This window comes from Bos grunniens, chromosome 15 (assembly GCF_055505025.1).
Source record: "Bos grunniens cultivar Pamir isolate PY7600 chromosome 15, Bosgru_T2T1.0, whole genome shotgun sequence".
Taxonomy (NCBI): Eukaryota; Metazoa; Chordata; class Mammalia; order Artiodactyla; family Bovidae; genus Bos; species Bos grunniens.
Genome location: NC_141179.1, coordinates 59,239,960 through 59,260,590, shown reverse-complemented (window position 1 = coordinate 59,260,590; position 20,631 = coordinate 59,239,960). Strand labels below are relative to the sequence as shown.

The 20,631-nt window shown below is 34.2% G+C and overlaps 1 protein-coding gene across 2 annotated transcripts in view; it reads left to right on the top strand.

The window, feature by feature from the left end:
• Positions 1 to 20,114, top strand: part of KIF18A (kinesin family member 18A) — an 86,320-nt gene extending 66,206 nt beyond the window's left edge. For both annotated transcript variants that reach the window (XM_086338565.1, XM_086338566.1), the window contains 4 exons: positions 9,907 to 10,345; positions 11,084 to 11,191; positions 16,666 to 16,775; positions 19,468 to 20,114. In XM_086338565.1, the coding sequence (XP_086194691.1) occupies positions 9,907 to 10,345; positions 11,084 to 11,191; positions 16,666 to 16,775; positions 19,468 to 19,550 (740 nt within the window). In that variant the 3' untranslated portion in view covers positions 19,551 to 20,114. The remainder of the gene's footprint in view (positions 1 to 9,906; positions 10,346 to 11,083; positions 11,192 to 16,665; positions 16,776 to 19,467) is intronic.
• Positions 20,115 to 20,631: the final 517 nt, after the last annotated feature.

Here is a 20,631-nt window from a genome sequence, read left to right as displayed (position 1 = left end):
GAAATTTGTTTAAAATAATAAGTAAAAAATATACTAAAAATTCTTTTAAAAATAAAAATGTACTGATATTTCTTAAAACTGTTTTTAGAAAGACAACATGAAACAACTCTGTTTTCTCTTGCTTTCTACTGAAAACATTTTAGAGCCCTAAGCCAAATCTGTGGGATAGCCTTCTTGAAGAAATGAAATATTTGAAAGATTGAAGTAATGAAGCAAACTAGATTGTGCTCACAGGTAGACTTAAATAGCTTAAAGAACAATACAGCCAATTAATGCATTTTTAGATGTTTCTCTTGTGCATGTGTGCTGAGTTGCTTCAGTCATGTCCAACTCTTTGTGACTGCTTGGACTGTAGCCTGCCAGGCTCTGCTGTCCATGGGATTCTCCAGGCAAGAACACTGGATTAGGTTGCCATTTCCTTCTCCAGGGGATTTTCCTGACCTAGGGATCAAACCCAAGTTCTTATGTCTCCTGCATTGGCAGGTCGGTTCTTTACCACTAGCACCACCTGGGAAGCTATGTTTCTCTTAAAGTATAAGCAGTTTCTCAAATGTCTTTTTGTTATGCTTCTTTCTGAAACTCAGTTGTATTTCACTGACAAAGTCGAAATATCTAAATTTACTGCTTTGATTGCACTGTCATCAGTTCGTCATATTCCTTAAAATTTCAAAAGTTTGGGGGAATGATAGCAAAGGACAGATTAATATCTAAATTGTTTTTAGTTCTTCATTAACCACTTAACCAGTTATCAAGTATTTAGTCATAATTTCTTCTAACCACTTGGCAAATATAGTGGGAAGGCAGATTCATTCTAACTTCATAACTGTTTTCATGGTTTTTGTTTTGATAGTAAGCTGTAGATTATATTAATAGCATATTTTATTCTATAAAATGCTATACAAACAATACGAATGTTAATTTACTTGTGTTGTAGTCTAGGTAATATTGTGTTAGAATTCAGACTATTATTGATGAAAATTAGTTTTTTTCACCATCTCATCCACAACTTTTGCACTTGCAGTTAATTTTAAAAGTCATTTTAATACTTAGAAGATTTTTGAAAGGCTTCTAAAACTTGGCAATCTCAACAAAATGTTTTTGACTGACTTCCTTTTTAAGTCTCTTTATAGACTTACAGTAAACAAACTTTTTGAAGCGGGAATCTCTAGCCATAATGTAGGAACAGATAAATAGAACAGTAAACCACTTTATCCTGAAATGCACATTTTCAGTTGTATATAAGATGCCTTAAAGCATTATATAAATATTTTAAGATGTTTCCTAAACTATTAATGGATAAGTATTACAAAGACTAGGATTGGATTCATTAAGCAAAACTTACCCTAGGGTTTAGAAGAAAGGCTCTTCTATATCTTTCATTAGCTCTGATCTATCTCTGATCACTTATAAAAGCCTGGTTAAATTGTATTGCATAATCATTTTGAAAGTTATATTATTTAATCATGTAACTTTCATCACCTACCCTTTTCCCTAAACTAGGAGCTGTTGAATAAATCCCTAGCATTGTTTCTGTACTTTTGCTAAATTATCATTTTTAAGAAAAGCGTCATAACTATAAAAACAAAAATCAGGTGCATTATCTTGTTACTTTATTAATATGTGCCTTCAACTATGTTAGGTGTAATAAACCTTAAAAGACCATTTGAATTTCATGAAAACTATGTTAGACCTTTATAAGTAAAGCAATACCAAAGTTATTTTTCAATGAACAGTTTCTCTCCAGGACATTCCCAAATTGTTATTAGACCTAGATGTATTCTAGTTAATCTGAAAACAGTAATAGAAAAATTTTTTGATTCTTAAAGTGCTGTCCTCTCTGTTTAATCACCTGAATATTTCTCAACAAACCTGTAAAGAAATTAAGTACATCTTACCTTTGTATGGAATCTAAATGTAAAGATAAAGAAAAGGTATAAGAAACATAACTATAACTAGAGATCTTTTGGAGAAGGATATGACAACCCACTCCAGTACTCTTACCTGGAGAATCCCGTGGACAGAGGAGCCTGGCAGGCTACAGTCCATGGGGTGACAAAGAGACACGACTGAACCAACTTAGCACACATGCAGAGATCTTTAGGATACTTAAAATATATGAAAGCAAAATGATTAAATCCATGTCCTTGTACAAAATATGTCTTTTATTTCTCTAAGAAATAAAATTTTATTTTTATTTCTACTATTTATATTTCGCTATAAACTTTAAAGTATATTAGAATTACTCATGCAAACATTCAGATTTCATGAATGGATTACCTGTTCCCCGAATAAAAGGAATTTTCCTTCATCATGGGACTCATGACTTTAAATGTGTTTTACTCATTCTCATCATATTGAATGATTTATTTTTGCTGATTGAGTCACATTTTTATTGGCCTCTTTTACTTTTTTTCCTGACATTATTTTATTGAATTATAGTTGATTTACAGAAGGCAATGGCACCCCATTCTAGTACTCTTGCCTGGAAAATCCCATGGATGGAGGAGCCTGGTAGGCTGCGGTCCGTGGGGTCGCTAAGAGTCTGACTCGACTGAGAGTCTTCCCTTTCACTTTTCACTTTCGTGCATTGGAGAAGGAAATGGCAACCCACTCCAGTGTTCTTGCCTGGAGAATCCCAGGGACGGGGGAGCCTGGTGGGCTGCCGTCTATGGGGTCGCAGAGTTGGACACGACTGAAGCGACTTAGCAGCAGCAGCAGCAGCAGTTGATTTACAATGCTGTGTTAATTTCTTTTTGTTGTTGTTTTCTACTGTACAGCAGAATGATTCAGTTATATATTATACATTCTTTTTCATATTCTTTATATATTGGCCCTCTTTAAATTCTCCTAGGAAGTTAACTGTCCTGCCTTTCTTTTTGTTAAATGCTGGGGAAAACATGAATGGGAGAGTGAGATAGTCAGCCAGGGGAGAATGGGGCTAAATAAAGAAAAATCTTCCCCACCTAAGAATTTTTATCTTGCCCTTCTATTTGATTGCCAATTCATTTCATGTTATTTCCTTGCATGTTTCAGTTAATTAGACTTTTGAATGTAAAGTTTCATAGCTTTGTCTAGTTTGACCCTACTCTGTCCATAGATTTTGAGTAAAGCTATCCCAGAATAAGCAAGAAACAATTTTGGTCTGTTCTTTCCTTTTACAGCCCCAAAGTCTGACTTTTTCTTTTCATTAAAAGCCTCTGCATGAAGTAATAACCTGTTTATAGTAATACCTATGTAAGTCAACAAGTACTGTAATATTTGTGGAAGTATTGCTGCTCACTCCCAATTCTTATTCATTTGGTTTTTCATCCTGATTTTTAAATTTCAAATTTATGCTGCTAATTCTTGTTTGTAATTTCCAATTTTAAATATTTCTCTTTTTATTTTAGAAGATAAGGATTTAACTCCTTTACAGTATGTATACATTTCCTCCTCCTTTTTGCCAGAACAGTTTTTCACCTTTTTAAAAATAAATTTCGAGTGTTATCAAGTAAATATCATTCCTTGTTGAGTTAAGAACTGCATACACTCTTTTCTTGTACTGCTTTGCTCTTTCTGTATGTAGTATTTGTTTTTCCCATTCGTTTTCTTGTTGTTCTCCTTTATTCTACAGAAGCACATCCTCCAGTAGATTTGGAGAATGGGTGTATAGGAAGTAAAATTTTTTTAGATCATGGATGTATAGCAGTATTTTTATTTTCTGATTGTTTGACTCAGTGTAGAATTCTAGGTTGGAAATAATTTTTCCAAGAACTGTGAACATGTTTCTCCATTGATTTCTAGATTCCAATGTTGCTGTTAACTGTCACGCCATTTTTATTTGTCATACTTTGTGTGAGACTTTCTCCCAGGAAAACGTTGGGTTCCTGGGTGTTCTGCAGTGTCACAGTGCTATACCTTGGTGGTGTCTTAAGTCATTACACTAAACAGTTTGTGGGCCTTTTTCTCTGGAAACCTTTATCTTTTCACTCTGGGAAATTTTCACAGATTTTAACGTACATACACATGCTTACATAGATAAACCTCTGTAATTTTTTTTTCCCTTCTTTCTTTTCTGTCTTTGGAACATTATTATTAATCCGATTTTGGATCTCCTGGATTAATCTTCTAATTCTGTTATCAGTTATCTAGTATTTACCTCTTTTTGTTTGTTTGCTGGTCTTTCTAGGAGATGTCTTCAGCTTTATCTTATAACCTTTATTTTTAGTTTTTTCCTCTCGTTTTAAATTTCTAAGAACTCTGTCTTATAATTCAGTGTTTCTTTCCATAGCACTTTGATTTTGTTTCATGATTGTAATAATTTCTCATTTCTCTGAAGACATTAATTATGGTTTCCTAAAATACTTGTCTGTTTCCTTTATTATCTATTCTCAAATATCTGGTGACTTTTGATGTATTCTGTGTACATACGTCTTTCAGCTAATTAGCCTTGATTTATGGCAATGTCTAAAAAATTAGTTAAAAAGTTAGTTGAGGGGAACCTGAAAATGTCAATACTTAAGTCTTCTTTTATTGCTATAGTTTATTATCTAAAAAGAACTGTTTGATTTCCCATTTAGAGGCTGTATAAGCCCAGCTACCAGTATTTTAGACACATAGGAGAAAAATCTGAGTACATTTCTTGTTCCATAGCTGACTACAACTTTTTTTTCTTTCATTAATCAAACAAACATTGAAACTGTACTGAAAATAATAGTAGTAACTTCTTTTAACAGTCTCAACATTATGGTTATTGTTGTTATTTGGACATGAAGTCATATTCACATAACCATGGATCCATAACCATTTCAGGACAATAGAAATGCAGTATACCTACACTTTTTGTTGGAGAATTAAGTTCCAAGACATGGTCTACAAGTAACAAATTTTTTCAGACTGTGGGGTACCTGCTATCTTCTGTACTTAGTATATGATATAGTAGGCTGGTTCCTTAGATGAAGAGACCCTGGAGAGAAGACTTGCTATCTTCCCAAGCAACTGCCAGTCTTTTCCATCCCAGTTTTATGAGCCTACCTTATAAAAATGCATTTTTAATGTCCCATCAACTCCTGTGTGGCTCCTCCATTGCTGAGGTATTTCATTACCTAACATTGCCTGTTAGAACCTCTTGTTCTGAAAATCCATAACTACACGATTTCTTTTCTTGTTTTAGGGACCCTTTTTAAAAGAATTATAATTTTCCTCCAGGTTTTTTCTTTGTCATTTCCACTATAAGCCCAAGAATTACAGAAATCTTCTTAGATAGTATTTTCCCAGGCTGAATCTGCGGTAGCTACAGATGCCTAAGCCTGCTTTTCTGGAAAGTTACTGCACATCTTGTAATGGAAAAGTACAGCAGATCTCTCTACACACCTAGCATATCCAGTAGTTGTTACAGCCCCTTGCCCAGCACTCTCCAGTTTGCTATACCCACTTCAAGTATTCCTTTACCTGACTAAAGGGGAATGACTATTTATTATATATGTGTAATATATATATTTATATATAGTATATATAACTTATTATATAATATATAAATTGTATTTATATATTCTGGATATCATATTAAAAGTGAAATTTCACTTGTTTATTGTGTCCTTTAGTCTTCATGAGTAAATGGAGTCATTATATGCTTATAGTTTCAGTGAATTGACTGCTGAATTTTTATTTAAGTCTTTAAATCTTACTTTAATCTGATTAACTTCTGAACATTTCTTAGTAACTCGTCAGTCTAAGTAGTCAATTCAGGACTACTTATCTATTAGATTTCTGCTCTCTTATTATTTTATCTGTACTTAATAATTGAGAGGATAAAAGAAAAGAATCTCCTGGACTTGTATTTTGCACATGCTGTGTGTCTGTAGCATCTCTTCTTTCAGGTTCAATAAAACAGTGGTATGTGAATCCATTATCAGCCACATCTTCATGTTTCTCCTTCAGGTTATTAATATATCCTATCAAGAGAGTAGAATTATGGCTAAAGATAATGTCTGATCATATCAACATGTGATACTGGATATATGTTTAGATTATCCCAAAGAACAGGTCAATATTTCTTTGGTGTATTACGATAGTACCCACTTCTCATAGTGTTTATAAGCAATAGAGCAAATGTGGTCCACTATCATGGGAATTTGCCCACTGCCGCTCCAGCAGTTATCTCTCCGTAGATCTGGGCAATAAAAATAGTTACTCTAGATAATCCTTATCCCTTGAGATTTCATGGTCCAATGTGTTCTGAATTTTACAATGTTGTTATGAAGCCTGCATGTTCAAATAATACTTAGATGTTCTGCTTTAATAATACCTTTGGTTTCTCTTACAGTTTATCATCAGCCTTGATAAATCGGGTATTCGATAAACTGAAAGCAAGACATTGTTTGAAATATATTCTTTTGGTGATAATTGTGCATTGGGTATTAATGGAATGTGCTCAGTTATGTCCAGCTCTTTGCAACCCCATGTACTGTAGCACACCAGGCTCCTTAATCCATGGGATTTTCCTTACAAGAATACTGGAGTGGGTTGCCATTTCCTTCTCCAGGGGATCTTCTCAACCCAGGAATTGAACCTGCATTGCCAAGCAGATTCTTTACCACTGAACCACCTGATGGAATACTGAAAAGCAAATTAGAGCTTAGTCTGTGACTATCATAATGCTAACAGTTGAAGCCTATAATTCTAGGGCCTTTCCTTGAATCTTAAGTATTTTATAGATGTTATCTAATCCTAGAAAATCCCTGTACATAGAAAGGTAGTATCCCTGTTTTTCTAGGGGGCATTAATACCCATACTGCTCAAGTGAATTGCCCAAGGTCACTCAGTGAGTTGTTAGTAAAACCAGAAATAGAATCCAAGTCTCCTGACTTCCAATTCAGTTCTCCATCCTCGATATAGTTTTCTATCCTCTATATACCCATACGGCCTCTCATGGGAAAAGAAGTTAATCTTCCAGCTATTAATAGCCACCAAATTGGTGGTAGCAGCACAGTGGAGAAAAGTAACTGTCTTTACACTGCAGCATTAGTATAAAAATATCTGGTAATGGAAAATTTGACAAATGTCATGTTAAAGGGAGTGGAAAATTATTTTAAGATCTGGATCTCATTTATCTAGTTCTCAGAAAAGTAAAATTCCTTAGTAGAATAGGGATCATATTTTTCTTCCTGTTTTTAAATTGTATTTCCTAGAGGGTAATTGTCAACCTAGCCACAGCAGTCTATTGTCAACTAATGTAATAAGAATAATGCATGTACTCTTGCTGATTGTTATAACTGTATTTTTTAACTTGGTTGAAAGTTTGAACTGTTCTGTTGAAATATTTACACAGCACTTATTTTATTCAACTTTCAGTGTAATTTAAGTTATTGTTATATTGTAAAACATACATGACATCAACTGGAAATTTTACTGCCTGATTTGAAAACATGGTGAGAAATACAGATTATAGTTTCTTCCCTTAACAGCACACTCCATGCAGAATTACTTTGTGTCAGGCACCATGAAGTTTACCAGAATGAAATAGGCAAAGGAGAAAAAAAAAAATTAAGAAATGCAGCATAAGTTCACTGAAGCTCATCAAGTTTATCATTATTTATGTAATCATTATTTTGTACACTAAAAAAAAGTGAGAAATCTCTATGTGCTTAAATATTCAATTATGTCTAGTATTGTGGGAGTTCACACTTAAGTTCAAACAAAACCATTTGTCTCTAAGTATTAGAGCAAAGGACAAGAATTACCCTACTAAAAATCTTTGTATAGTATGTTTCTGTTTAAAAATTACTAAACATTTTTAATCAGGAAAATGGCATGATCAGAATTATGTTTTAACTAAGGCAAGATTGGTGAAGGTTGGGAAATGCAAGGAAAAGGTAAAAATCTAGTTATTTGGGACTCAGGTGATTGAGAAAGTAGTGGCAAGAGGTTGGTTACTCAGAATAAGAGTGTATAGCCATAAAAAAAAGAATGAAGTAATGCCATTTGCAGCAACACGGATGGACCTTGCAATTATATACTAAGTGGAGTAAGTCAGAGGAAGACAAATAATATATGCTATCACTTGAGTGTTGAATATAAAAAACAGTACATATTTATAATCGTTATATCTTCTTGGATTGAGGCCTTGATCATTACATAGTGTTCTTCTTTGTCTCTTGTAATGATTGTTTATTTTAAAGTCTATTTTATCTCATACAAGTATTGCTACTCCTGCTTTCTTTTGATTTCTTTTTGCACGGAATATCTTGTTCCAGCCTTTCACTTTCAGTTTGTATGTGTCCCTAGTTCTGAAGTGAGTCTCTTGTAGACAGCATATTTAAGGGTCTTATTTTTTTTTTCCCTTGCTGATGTTTATTTTTTTTTTTATTTTATTTTATTTTTTTTTAACTTTACAATATTGTATTGGCTTTGCCGTGTATCAACATGAATCCACCACGGGTATACACATGTTCCCCATCCTGAACCCTCCTCCCTCCTCCCTCCCCGTACCATCCCTCTGGGTCATCCCAGTGCTTATTTTTGTATACAATCAGCCAGTCTGTGTCTTTTGGTTGGAGCATTTAACCCATTTACACTTAAGGTAACTGTTGTTAAGGATGGCTCAGTGGGTAAATAATCAGCCTGCAGTGCAGGAAATTCAGGAGACGCAGGCTCAGTCCCTGGGTTGGGAAGAGCCCCTGGAGGAGGGCATGGCAGCTTATTCCAGTATTCTTGCCTCGAGAATCCCATGGACAGAGGAGCTGGATGACCTACAGTTCATTAAGCTGCAAAGAGTCTGACACAGCTGAAGCAACTGAGTGCACACACGTGATCCTGTTACCAAAACCTTTATTGTTTTGGGTTTGTTTTTATAAGACTTTTCTTTCTCTTGTGTTTCCTATCTAGAGAAGTTCCTTTTGCATTTGTTGTAACGCTGGATTGGTGATGCTGAATTCTCTTACTTTTTGCTTTATCTATAAAGCTTTTGATTTCTCCATCAAACCTGAATGAGATCCTTGCTGGGTAGAGTAATCTTAGTTATAAGTTTATAGTATATCCTGCCATTCATTCCCTTCTGGCCTGCACTTTCTGCTGAAAGATCAGCTGTTAGCCTTATGGGGGTTCCCTTGTATGTTATTTTTTGCTTTGCCCTTGCTGCCTTTAATCTTTGTGTTTAATTTTTGTTAGTTTGATTATTATGTGTCTTGGCATATTTTTTTATGGGTATATCCTGCTTGGGACTCTCTGGGCTTCCTAGACTTGGATGGCTATTTCCTTTCCCATGTTAGGGAATTTTTCTACTATAATCTCTTCAGGTATGTTCTCATACCCTTTCTTGTTCTTTTCTTCTCTGGGACCGCTGTATTTCGAATGTTGGTCCACTTAATTTTGTCCTAGAGGTCTATAAGACTGTCTTCAATTCTTTTTTCTTTATTCTATTCTGCTTTAGTTATTTCCACCATTCTGTCTTCCAGTTCACTTATCTGTTCTTCACCCTCAGTTATTCTGCTATTGGTTCCCTCTAATATATTTTTTATTTCCGTTATTGTGTTGTTCATTGCTGATTGTCCAGAACAGAAACAGGTTCACAGACATAGGAAAAAAACCTTATGGAATTAGAAGGTCAAGTACTGATCCTCAGAGAAATGTATATATTTACTGGAGTTTGTTGTCATAATTGCCCAGTATCTCAAGATAGCTGTATTTATAAATTCATATTGATATTGCTATTTAGTATTTATTTTCTGTTTTAGAATTGCTTTATAATGAGTTTATTGACATTATTAGCAATAGCTTTTTTCTTTCCAACTTATTTTCTTTTAAATTTTTATTAATTTAACATGAAATATGCTTATTATTAGGGTTTATTTCTTCTTTTAACTGATAAGGTTATTAGAAAACTATTTAGGCAACATTATTGAGCTTCTTTTTAATTTTGTTGAACAGGCACATCTCCAGGTGAATCTAATCTGCTTAAAATTCCTTCACAAAAAAGAACCCGAAGAAAATTAATGCCTTCTCCCTTGAACATAAAACATACCCAAACGTCTGTAGAGTCTGAAAATACGCAGCTTAATGATTCCCTCAGCAAAGAGCTTCAGCCCATTGTGTATACTCCAGAAAATTGTAGAAAAACTTATCAAAATCCATCTACAGGGACCTCATTAAAACCATCACATACTACCAGTTTTCAGACCATCAGCTCAAATATAAACAGTGATAATTCTTTGAAAATGTTGTGTGAAGTAGATATCCCTCTCAGCATGAGAAAAGAACATGGACAGGAGGATTTAAAGTCTACATTTCTTATATGTGAAGATACCAGGAGCTTGGAAAGTGAACTACCTGAACAAGAATCCCTCCCAAACAATAACATTTTGCAAAGGTACAAAGGAGTATTTGCCAATTCTTCTTTATTTGTATAGCCTTTAAACTGTTGGCTCTCTTTTTGCTCTGTAGCTGTATTTAAGATCTATTTCATAGATGAAGTATGCTATCTTGATTACAAAAGTCAGTGTTTTACCTTCATTAAATCTCATTTGTCTTTCTAAATATTAATCCACAAACAATACTGTGAAGTCTTTAATTTTGAAGCTTAAGTTGATTGGCCCTCATTAGGCTAGAGGAAACCTTAAGATATATTTATTTTGTTCTTCATACTTCAGCATTAGATGTTATAGCCTATCAATGGTGGATTATCAAGTGTTTATTATTATTCATTAATATCTTCACTAAAAGAAATACCACAGTTTCTATTGATATTAACAAGCCTCTCAGCTTGCTCTGAAATAGTCATAAATATAAGGTATGGTTGACTACATGTCATCCAAGCAAAAACATATCCTTCTCACTTAATCTGTATATTCACAGTTAATCTAACTATGGGAAGAATGATACCTTCACTTTTCTATGCTGTGGGGGTACAGAAATCTCTTGATGTCCATCTGTGGTATAAAAAAAGAGAAAAGAAAACCTCAGACAATCAAGGAAAGGTTATAGTATTGCACAGTGTTTTCCTTTATCAATTAATGCAAGGTGCTGTTCAAATTATGGGAGTATATGCCCCATTTTTTCTCCGTAGTACAAATCAAAATTACTCTGTTTTTCATTATTTAATATACAGGCTTGCCCCTTCTTCAGTCTCAACCAAACAGCCTCTGCCTATACCAAGCACAGTACCATCCTACATGGCAATGACTGCTGCCGCCAAAAGGAAACGGAAACTAATAAGGTACATTTAAATATAAACTGTTTTGATCTTTGTGTGTAAGTAAGATCACCTTTACACATTGTTTCCTACAGCTCTTTTTATTAAAATTAGACTGTCAGTTCACATGTGTGCACACATATAATAAGTTGCTCTAATGTGGCACTGCTTTTATATTATCAAAGATCTTGATAAAGCCCAAATATTTCACTTGGTATTTGCTTAAGATATTCCATGTTTCAGGTTATTTAAAATAAATTTAAACGTCTCTGGCCTTCAAAAAAGTTATTTAATTTTAAGTTTTTTCTGTTGACAACTTTTACTCATTTGGTATTTTTCCCTTTAAACATTACTGAATTTCTTCAGTCCTAAAATTATACTGTTTTAATGGATTTTGATATCTGGTTAAAATGTGATAAGTGAATAAACTTTTGTTTCTGGCTATGACATTGTAGCTTATATCAGACCAGGCTTTCCATCAGGAGCAATTATAAAAGCTAATGAAATTCAACCAGTAGCTGCTTGAAAGGCCTGGGGAACAACCAACACAGCCAGGACTTGGGAGTCTAAGATCCCAGAAAAATGGAAAACAACTTGTGGAGAACTAGACTTTCTCTGCCTCTTTTTTCCATTTAGCATTTGCATCAGACTCCTCAATTCATGGCATCAAATATAGAGGTCAAGCAGAAAATGGAAGCCTAGTGCTGTCAGCACCTCACTGAGCTAGGGAAGCAAAATCCTCCTGTGTAGCTTTTGCCTACAGCATATTCGCCAGTTTCTAAACTCCATGGAATAAAAGACCAAGAAACCAAGCTAAAAGTGGCTACCAAGAGGCTAAAGTAATAAGCAAGGTTTTGATCTTCTCATGGGGCCAGGATACAAAAATTACTGTTTAGGGATCATCATGAGAAGAAGCCCCATTAAACACCCAGGGTGTTACTTGAAATCTTTGAAGGCCTATGCTCTAGGTAGGAGTAGGGGAAACTGGAAATAGACTGGTTCTTGAAAACCTGAAACAGATCTAGACCAGTTGAATTCCTTCTCTGCCCACTTGCCAGAAGAAAATTAAATCATCTCTGAAGAATATATGATCTCCAGCCTCTCCAGTTTTTCATATGCAGTGTTTACCACTTAAGCAAAAGTTACCAAATATGCCAGGAGACAGGACAAAATGACTGAAAATCAAGAGAAAAACAGAGAAGCAGTAATGAAGATACTGGAATTATCAGATAGGGACTTAAATTTAGTTGTGATTAAGTTCAATAAAATAGATGATAATTTCCCAGAGAACTGGATTCTATTAAAATGAATCAAATGGATATTCTAGAGCTGAAAAATAGAATTTACTGAAATTGCAACTCAATCAATTTAACAAATTAGGTATGGCAGAAGAAAGTTTAGTGAACTTTCATTAAAGAAAGATAGGTTTCATTAAAGAAGATAGGTTAATAAAAAAAAATCCAAACTAATATACAAAAGGATAAAAAGATTAAAATACAGAGAAGAGCAAAAAAGAGATCTATGGTACACAGATCTAGCATGTATGCATTTTGAGTCCCAGAAAGAAATGAGAAAAAAAAAAAAATGTAAAAACAAAGAAACAAAAAAAAAACAGTATTTGAGATGATGCTGGCTAATAATTTTCCAAAACTGACCAAAGATAACACAGGCTCAAGAACCACTGCACACTGCAAGCAGCATTAAGACAAAGCAACATACGCAGGTAAACAGCAGTAAAACGGCTAAAAATTAAAGACGGGAAAATATCTTAAATATATTGTTATATGACATGAAGTTCATTATATATTCTTTATATCCTATAACACTGAATTCAGTGAAAAGATATAGTGAACGGTTAAACTGTAAAATGGATCTGATTTGCTTTAACTCTTTTTCTTTAGTATGTGATTATGGAGAGAAGAGTATACGATCTTAGGATAACTCTTTTTTTTAAGTTTCCTGTTTTCTACTGTGGACCTGTTATCATCTGGGCTAATGTTAACAAATTTACAAATAGCCTATTTATTTGTGCCACATAGAGTGTGATCTCATAGTTGCATCCAACATCTGTTCTTTCTTCTCCAGAGTACAGTAGAGTCTTGGAATATTTATGTTTAAATTTCATGGATTGATTTTTCCTGAGTGTCCCTGATTATCCATGACAGTTACAATCTTGTATTTTGCTATGTCACTAATTTGAATTGTGCAATTTGTTATATATAGGAATCAATCATTTACTGAGCCTAGCTAACCACCATCATCTGTTTTATCCATCTTCACACTAATTTTTATTATGTCAGTCATGTTATTCTTTTCATTAATTAGTGCTGGAGACTTTTCTTGTTCTTCACTGGTAACATGCCCTGCTGTTTTAACTCAAATCTAACAAAAGTTTATAGCTAAGAATAACTTAAATGCAAACATAGACATTATCAAAATGAAACGAATTTTCAAGAAATATCCAGGTATATAAATTGTGTATTTGGAGTGGGTTTAGATAAATTAAAGGGCTTCCACACAAATGTCTACTATTGTGAAATAATATTAAAGGACAAATAAAGTAAGATTTCTCATAGCCTATTAATTGCTCTGTTACATTCCCTCTGGTACCAATAATTAGATCCTGCCATTAACTAAGGTTAAAAGAGATTAATGCTAGAAATGTACATAATTACTTTTTAAAAAAATCTTCCTTTCCCCCTATTAAACCTACATGAGCTTGAGAGTAATAAACTCTGGTATTTTCCACTTAGCAATTTTATGTACATATTTAGATATGTGTATATATCATTATGGTTTTTAAAAATAAAGAATGGCTCCATGTATATAGTTATTTATTTATCTATTTTGTCAGTTTTTCTCTCAAAAAAAAAAAAACACAAAACATTATCATCCAGAAGCACTGGATATTCCAAAAACCTACCAGACTGAATTTTTTAGTACTACTTAAAATGAGAATATCAGATATGTAACAATTTCAATTTCTGTAATCATTCTAACAGACTATTTTAACTAACTGAATCAATTTGCCAAATATACAAATAAAATACATATGTAAATTTTTACTTATAAATTATATTTATTAATTTGAGGTTTTGTTTGCTTTATGTCTGGTTGGTTGCTTGGTTTTTTGTTTGTTCCACCATCTTTCTTGGCACTCAAAAATGGTCTCACATGTGCATACATTTTTGGTTTTGAAAAAAGTCTGTGATTACAACTAGAAATTATCTCAGCTGAAAGAATATGAGATTCATTACATTTATTAAGCAGAAGTATTCTACCTATGTACGGAAATAAAAGGCTAATCTTTTATTAATAGTTATGGAAATATATTTGGCACACAACTAGAATATTTTCTAGGTTTCTTCTCAAGATAGTCTTTAAAATAATTTGAATTTGTACCCATAACAATTTTAGGTCTTTTTATCTTATGATCTAAAATAAATCTTACAGAAATTGATAACAAATATTTCATTAGTTGACTAAATCCTAAAAATACTTAAATGTTTTGCTTTTATATAAATATATAACTTATTTTATTAGGCTTTGATTTCATTCCTAGAAATGTGAGTTTTACTCAAGTAAAACCCTGATTTTCAAGTGAAAACAAAAGGTCTAGAACTAGCCAAAGTGAAAAATCATACCATAAAATCATTAAGACAACTTTAACATAAATCGTTTGGAAAAACAAACCTTGTCAAAAGTAACCAATGACACTGATCTTTATACTTGAAGAAATAAAAATCACCAAATGACCAAAAAAGAATTTGATTTTATAAATGTATATGTTTTAATATATTTTATATATATATATAATCAAAAATGTGTGCTTTAGTATCCAAAATGGATTTATAGTAATTTAGTTTATTTGGCACCATTTAGGAATAGAAAATTTCTACAACTGAATTTAGTTTGATAACACAGGTACTTCTCTATAACCATTTTGGGAAGACATTATTTGCATTATTGAACAGAGTTGGTAAATCACCATTGTGAACACCATGATCATTTCTCTTACAGGCTCTAAAAAATTTAGATACGCAGGCTGACTTATTTTTCCAGCATTCACTGAGTTTATACCTATTTTTCTTTACTAGCATATTAACAAAGAAGGCAATGGCACCCCACTCCAGTACTCTTGCCTGGAAAATCCCATGGACAGAGGAGCCTTGTAGGCTGCAGTCCATGGGGTCGCTAGGAATCGGACACGACTGAGTGACCTCACTTTCACTTTTCACTTTCATGCACTGGAGAAGGAAATGGCAACCCACTCCAGTGTTCTTGCCTGGAGAATCCCAGGGACGGGGGAGCCTGGTGGGCTGCTGTCTCTGGGGTCACACAGAGTCGGACACGACTGAAGCGACTTAGCAGCAGCAGCAGCATATTAAATTGCCATTTCTGACTACTTTGAATGACCATATAACTAACCCATATTCTGCTGTTCCACAGACATAAACCCGCATCACTTTCCCACGTGGTTAGGATTCCCAGAACAAGTTGTTGCCATAAGGAAAAGTCTCTAATTGTTAATCCAACAGACAATCAAATTAGTATAAACTTGTAAAATGGTATAGAATATCTTGACTTGCAAGAAATTTTCCTAAAATTAGCTTATTTGAATCACTGTAGAAAGAGATCTTCCACTTTGACCTTCAACGCTGCCTGCTGAAACTTGACCTCTGTAGGACTGGGAAGGGTTGGATCACTGTTTTTCAGGGCCCAGATTAAACTCATCCCATCCACAGAATCTTCCCTTTTTCTTTCTTCTTCTGAACTCAGGAACCTACAGCATTGAAAACCTGCCAGACTCTTTTTTTACTCTGTCTTGTATTATTTTATGTGTCTTATTTTTCCCCCACCCCACCATATATCTATTATGTAAATTTTCAGGACATGGGTTGTTTGTGCCCTACTCACTTGTGTATTTTGTGACATGAAGCCACAGTAGGTGCTCAGTAATTTGTCAACTCAAATTGAGATAGAAATTTGATCCATTAATAGCATGAGGCCAATATCATTCTTTTCATTTCGCTTTGTATAATTGCAGTAATCAGAGAGAGATACTCAGTTATTATCATGCTTTGATTTAAAAACAAGGTTTCCAAACAATCTCACTTGTTTATATTCCCCAGATTAGAGGTATTATAATCTGAGCTTAGTGTTTCACCTCTTGGAGTGAGCTCCTTATCTCTACACTTTGAATAACAGTGTTTGCATGCAGTTCAACACAGCACCCTGAAATGTTAAATTCTGTTAAAGAATTGTGACATACACCTCTAATCATAATCTCTGATTTGAATACACATTAAAAACACAAACAGCTAAATTCTCCTATGGGCCAAAAGTTTACTTAGCATCTCCAGTTACTTCTATGGGATTTTACAACATAATATTTAGTATCTCACTTTTTCTTTAATCGTAATTGAACATAGAATTTGTATTTGAACTTAGAGATATAAAAGAATGCTTTACTAAAATAAAAAAATTTTCCCCCAAAGCTCTGCAGCAAATACTTCATTAACTGCTGAGTTAAATTCTGGATCTGCCAAGCGTGTTCATCAAGATAATTCAAGTGATAAGCACTTACAAGAAAACAAACCAACTATGGGTATGTCTCAGCTCTTATTCTGATATTTAATAAATGATTAACTAGCATGTATAAACGTCACATATTTTACAGTGCTTTCATAAGAATCTCCCTTTATATACTCATCACCTTTATTACATAGTGAGTGGTTATCCCTGATATAGATAAGAAAACTTAAGACACAAAATAGAAAACATGCTTACCCAAGACCACAGAGAGATTTCTTGATGGAGCCAGCACTCAGAACTGAGTCTCCTGACTCTACATTCTGTACCCTTTTGGTTATACAAACTGCCTTATATTGCAGAAGGGTGGGTAAATAATTTAACTAATATTTGATATAATTAGCTATATTACTTAATAGGTTTACAGATAAACTATATCTGTAAATGTATCTGAAATTTTTTCTCTTTGCGTATTATTTTTAGTAATTTGGCCTCTGACTCATTTGTGCAGTTATTTGGAGATTCAAGTCTATATCTGGTTGTAATCATGTTTTAACTCCTGTTAGCAAGTTGCAGAGAATGCTGATGGCAGTGACTGTGCTTGTGTTGTGCTCAGTTGTGTCCATCTCTTTGCAACCACGTCTGGTGACAGCATCCCCTCAGTTGCTTACGGAGGTGACATGAGTCCATGGTGACAAAGCATCTTCATGAAACTAGAGTATACAGTGCCCGTCAGTTCCTAGGCCTTTGTGTCCCGACCTGTTTTTCTGACATTATAGCTCCTAAGACTTCAATTAGGAAGTATGTATTTACTGCACTCTCACTATGTGCTAGGTTCTGTGATGAATATAGAGATCATTAAGACTTGGTTTGGTTCTTCCCTAAAGGAACTTATGATTATAGTATTTGGAATTTTTAAAAGGAGTTCATGAGATAGTGATTATACTGAGAATAACATGAAAACTATTATTACTTTTTTTCCTGTCAACGCTTTTTCATTAGAGTAATATAAAATTTCTCAATAGCTTTGTCAGGCTGCATTGATAAATCATTATTTCTTGTGGTGGCCACAAGAAGTTCCTTAAGTTCAATGGAAATGTCTTTCATGCAAATTTAAAAATCAGTGAAGTCCTGAAAAGAAAAATTCACTATGATTATTTGATTTGGCATGCCATGTTTAGTAATGCTTAATAGTGTTTATATGCAGGTGGTGTAGATACATATAGTCCCTTTGGTCTCCTGAAAAAATTCTCCAGGAAGTCATAATTCTACAACTAAATAATAAATTTATGATAATTGTCAAATAATAGAGATCTGGGTTTCCTAATATGCTTATTTTCTAAGAATACTATAAAATGCATCAAGTATCTTGTGCGTAAAGAGAGATGAGAGAACAGTAGGAAAGAATACTAAACTACAGTACTTGCCAAGGGGGAAATAATTATGTCTTATTAAGAATAACGGAGCCCTTAGAAAAGGGTATTAAAGTGAAGGTCCCTGGTAGGTCAGAAGGTAAAGAATTTTCCTGCAATACTGGAGACCCAGGTTCAATCCCTGGATCAGGAAGATCCCCTGGAAAAGGAAATGGCAACCCACTTCAGTATTCTTGCCTGGAAAACCCCATGGGCAGAGGAGCCTGGCAGGCTACAGTCCATGGGGTTGCAGAGTCAGACATGACTGAGCAACTAACACAACTTCCAGTGGTTTATGTGGGCTTCCCAGGTAATGCTAGTGGTAAAGAATCCACCTGCTAATGCAGGTAACCCAGGTTCCATCCCCTAGTCGAGAAGATTTCCTGGAATAGGAAGTGGCAACCCACTTCAGTATTCTTGCCTGGAAAATTGCATGGACAGAGGAGCCTGGTGGGCTACAGTCCATGGGGTCACAAAGAGTTGGACGTGACTGAGCACATTCACACATACTGGATGGTTTATGTCCATTAGGATATCCAAGAGAAAATGCCCAAATACACATTAGGAATTACTAGAGAAGTAAGAGATAACCAGGGCAGCCTTCCTTAGAATCTATGCAACTGACTTCTCCAGCTAACAGTGTACCAAGAGAAAAAAAAGAGAGAGAAGCATCAGTGAAAATGACCTTAACTCTGTTTACTGAGCATTTAGAGAAACAAGAAGTGTCGAGAGAATATGTGTCCCTAAAACTAAAATCTAATGTGACCAAGAAAATGACTGAGTGATTAGTCAGACCCATAAAGAAGTCGGTGCCCTCCAGTTGTAACAACACTACATTGGGTAGAGAATCATTGTGAACACGGGTACAGAGCCAGAAGAGGGGCATAGAGAAATGGAACCCATTTGTGAGATAGCAGTGGTGGGATCAGGATCAGCACATTAAGAAGTGCTGATTCCAATGATACTTCTAAATTGGAAAAATACAGAAGTTTCAAAGTCCTAGGGAAGTAATCCAAAGAATGAAAAAAAAACTTGATGGTGCCCAAAAGAAGGGGAAGAGTGCTCATAGAAGTAGTCTCTCCTAATTCAAAAAGAACAGAAGTAAATGTGGGAGTTTTTTCACTGACTTCACTTGCTGGCTTTGGGGATGGGCGGGGCATACATTACCTCTGCACTAAAACTTCAGTTTATCATATAGAGAAATGCATTTCTACTTTCAAGCCAAAGTATTAATGTTCCTTTGTTGGTGTTATATTTTAAATCATTAATTACCAACTGTGAAGTTTAGTGAATGGTGAAAATTCTTTTTGAATTATACTTTTACAATATTTATGTATCTCTCTATTTCTTCTCTAGACTATAAAAGAAACATCCATAAAATAAGGCCGAACATGGTTAGAAAGTTTGGAAGAAGTATTTCAAAAGGAAACCTAAGATAAGCCTCTTCGAAATCAAGGGGGAAAAAATCAAGGAGTCTGCTTTTAAGAGTTTTTTGCCAGGACCCTTTCAGGAACTTGCTTAAAGTCTTTGAAAGAAGACCGTCTTAAAAACTAGGTGTACTCAAATGCCTTTAGCAAGCAGAAAATGAAATTCCTTTTGTTTTGTGCTTTTGTATTCTAAGCAAATATAAAATTTCAAGAAAAAAGGTATGTTTTGCATTTGTAAAATATTTGCTCCCCTTTAAAATTCCTGAGTCAGTGTGGTGGCAGCTTAGTTTTACTATGCTTCAAGTTGATTAGAACATTTTAGAAAATAGTAGAGTTAAATTTCCCTTACTGGCTTTTTAAAATGAGAATTTAGAAGTGATAAAATTATGACCCAGGATTTATTTGGTCTGACATTGTTTTAATCATATATCTGACCTTTCTTTCCAAACATATTTAGATGTACAAATGTACATATATGTGCCGATAAAGCTGTTGTAAATATTATTTAAATAGTCTTCATTAATAAAATACTAATATTGTTTCTTGCTACTTGATATATTAAATATGTAAACTTTATCGTCTCTGCTTTTCTGTCTCATGACTGACTACCCTTTGCATGCGTGTGTGCATGAGTGGTTTGCATGCCCTTCTCCCGGTGATCTTCCCGACCCCTTACACACCTTAAACAACTACTTTTCATAAACTGTCAATTTTGTATATTTGTATTTCAAATTAGTTTAAGATAAGTGGCACTAGAACCAAGTCTGAGAATAATCTATAGGTTTCTTAATGAGAACATGTTTTAATCATTTTTCCTGTGATAGGAAGTACATGGAGCTGCAACTTAATCTTATGTCCTTTTTCACCTGCCTTGTTTGGCCTGTTTATCTTCTGATTACAAGTATTTGGTTAAATGCACTTTTAATTTCATATGTCTTAGGAACTGTCCCATCTAAGCAAACAGCCATTTAACAATCAGCTGCATATTTTAGGCCTTTTAGTTGTTGATCATGTTTTTCAAATCAAAATCTAATTGGGAGAGTGTGAGATGGAATAATGATCTTTGACGTTTCCTCCCACTGTGACCCATATA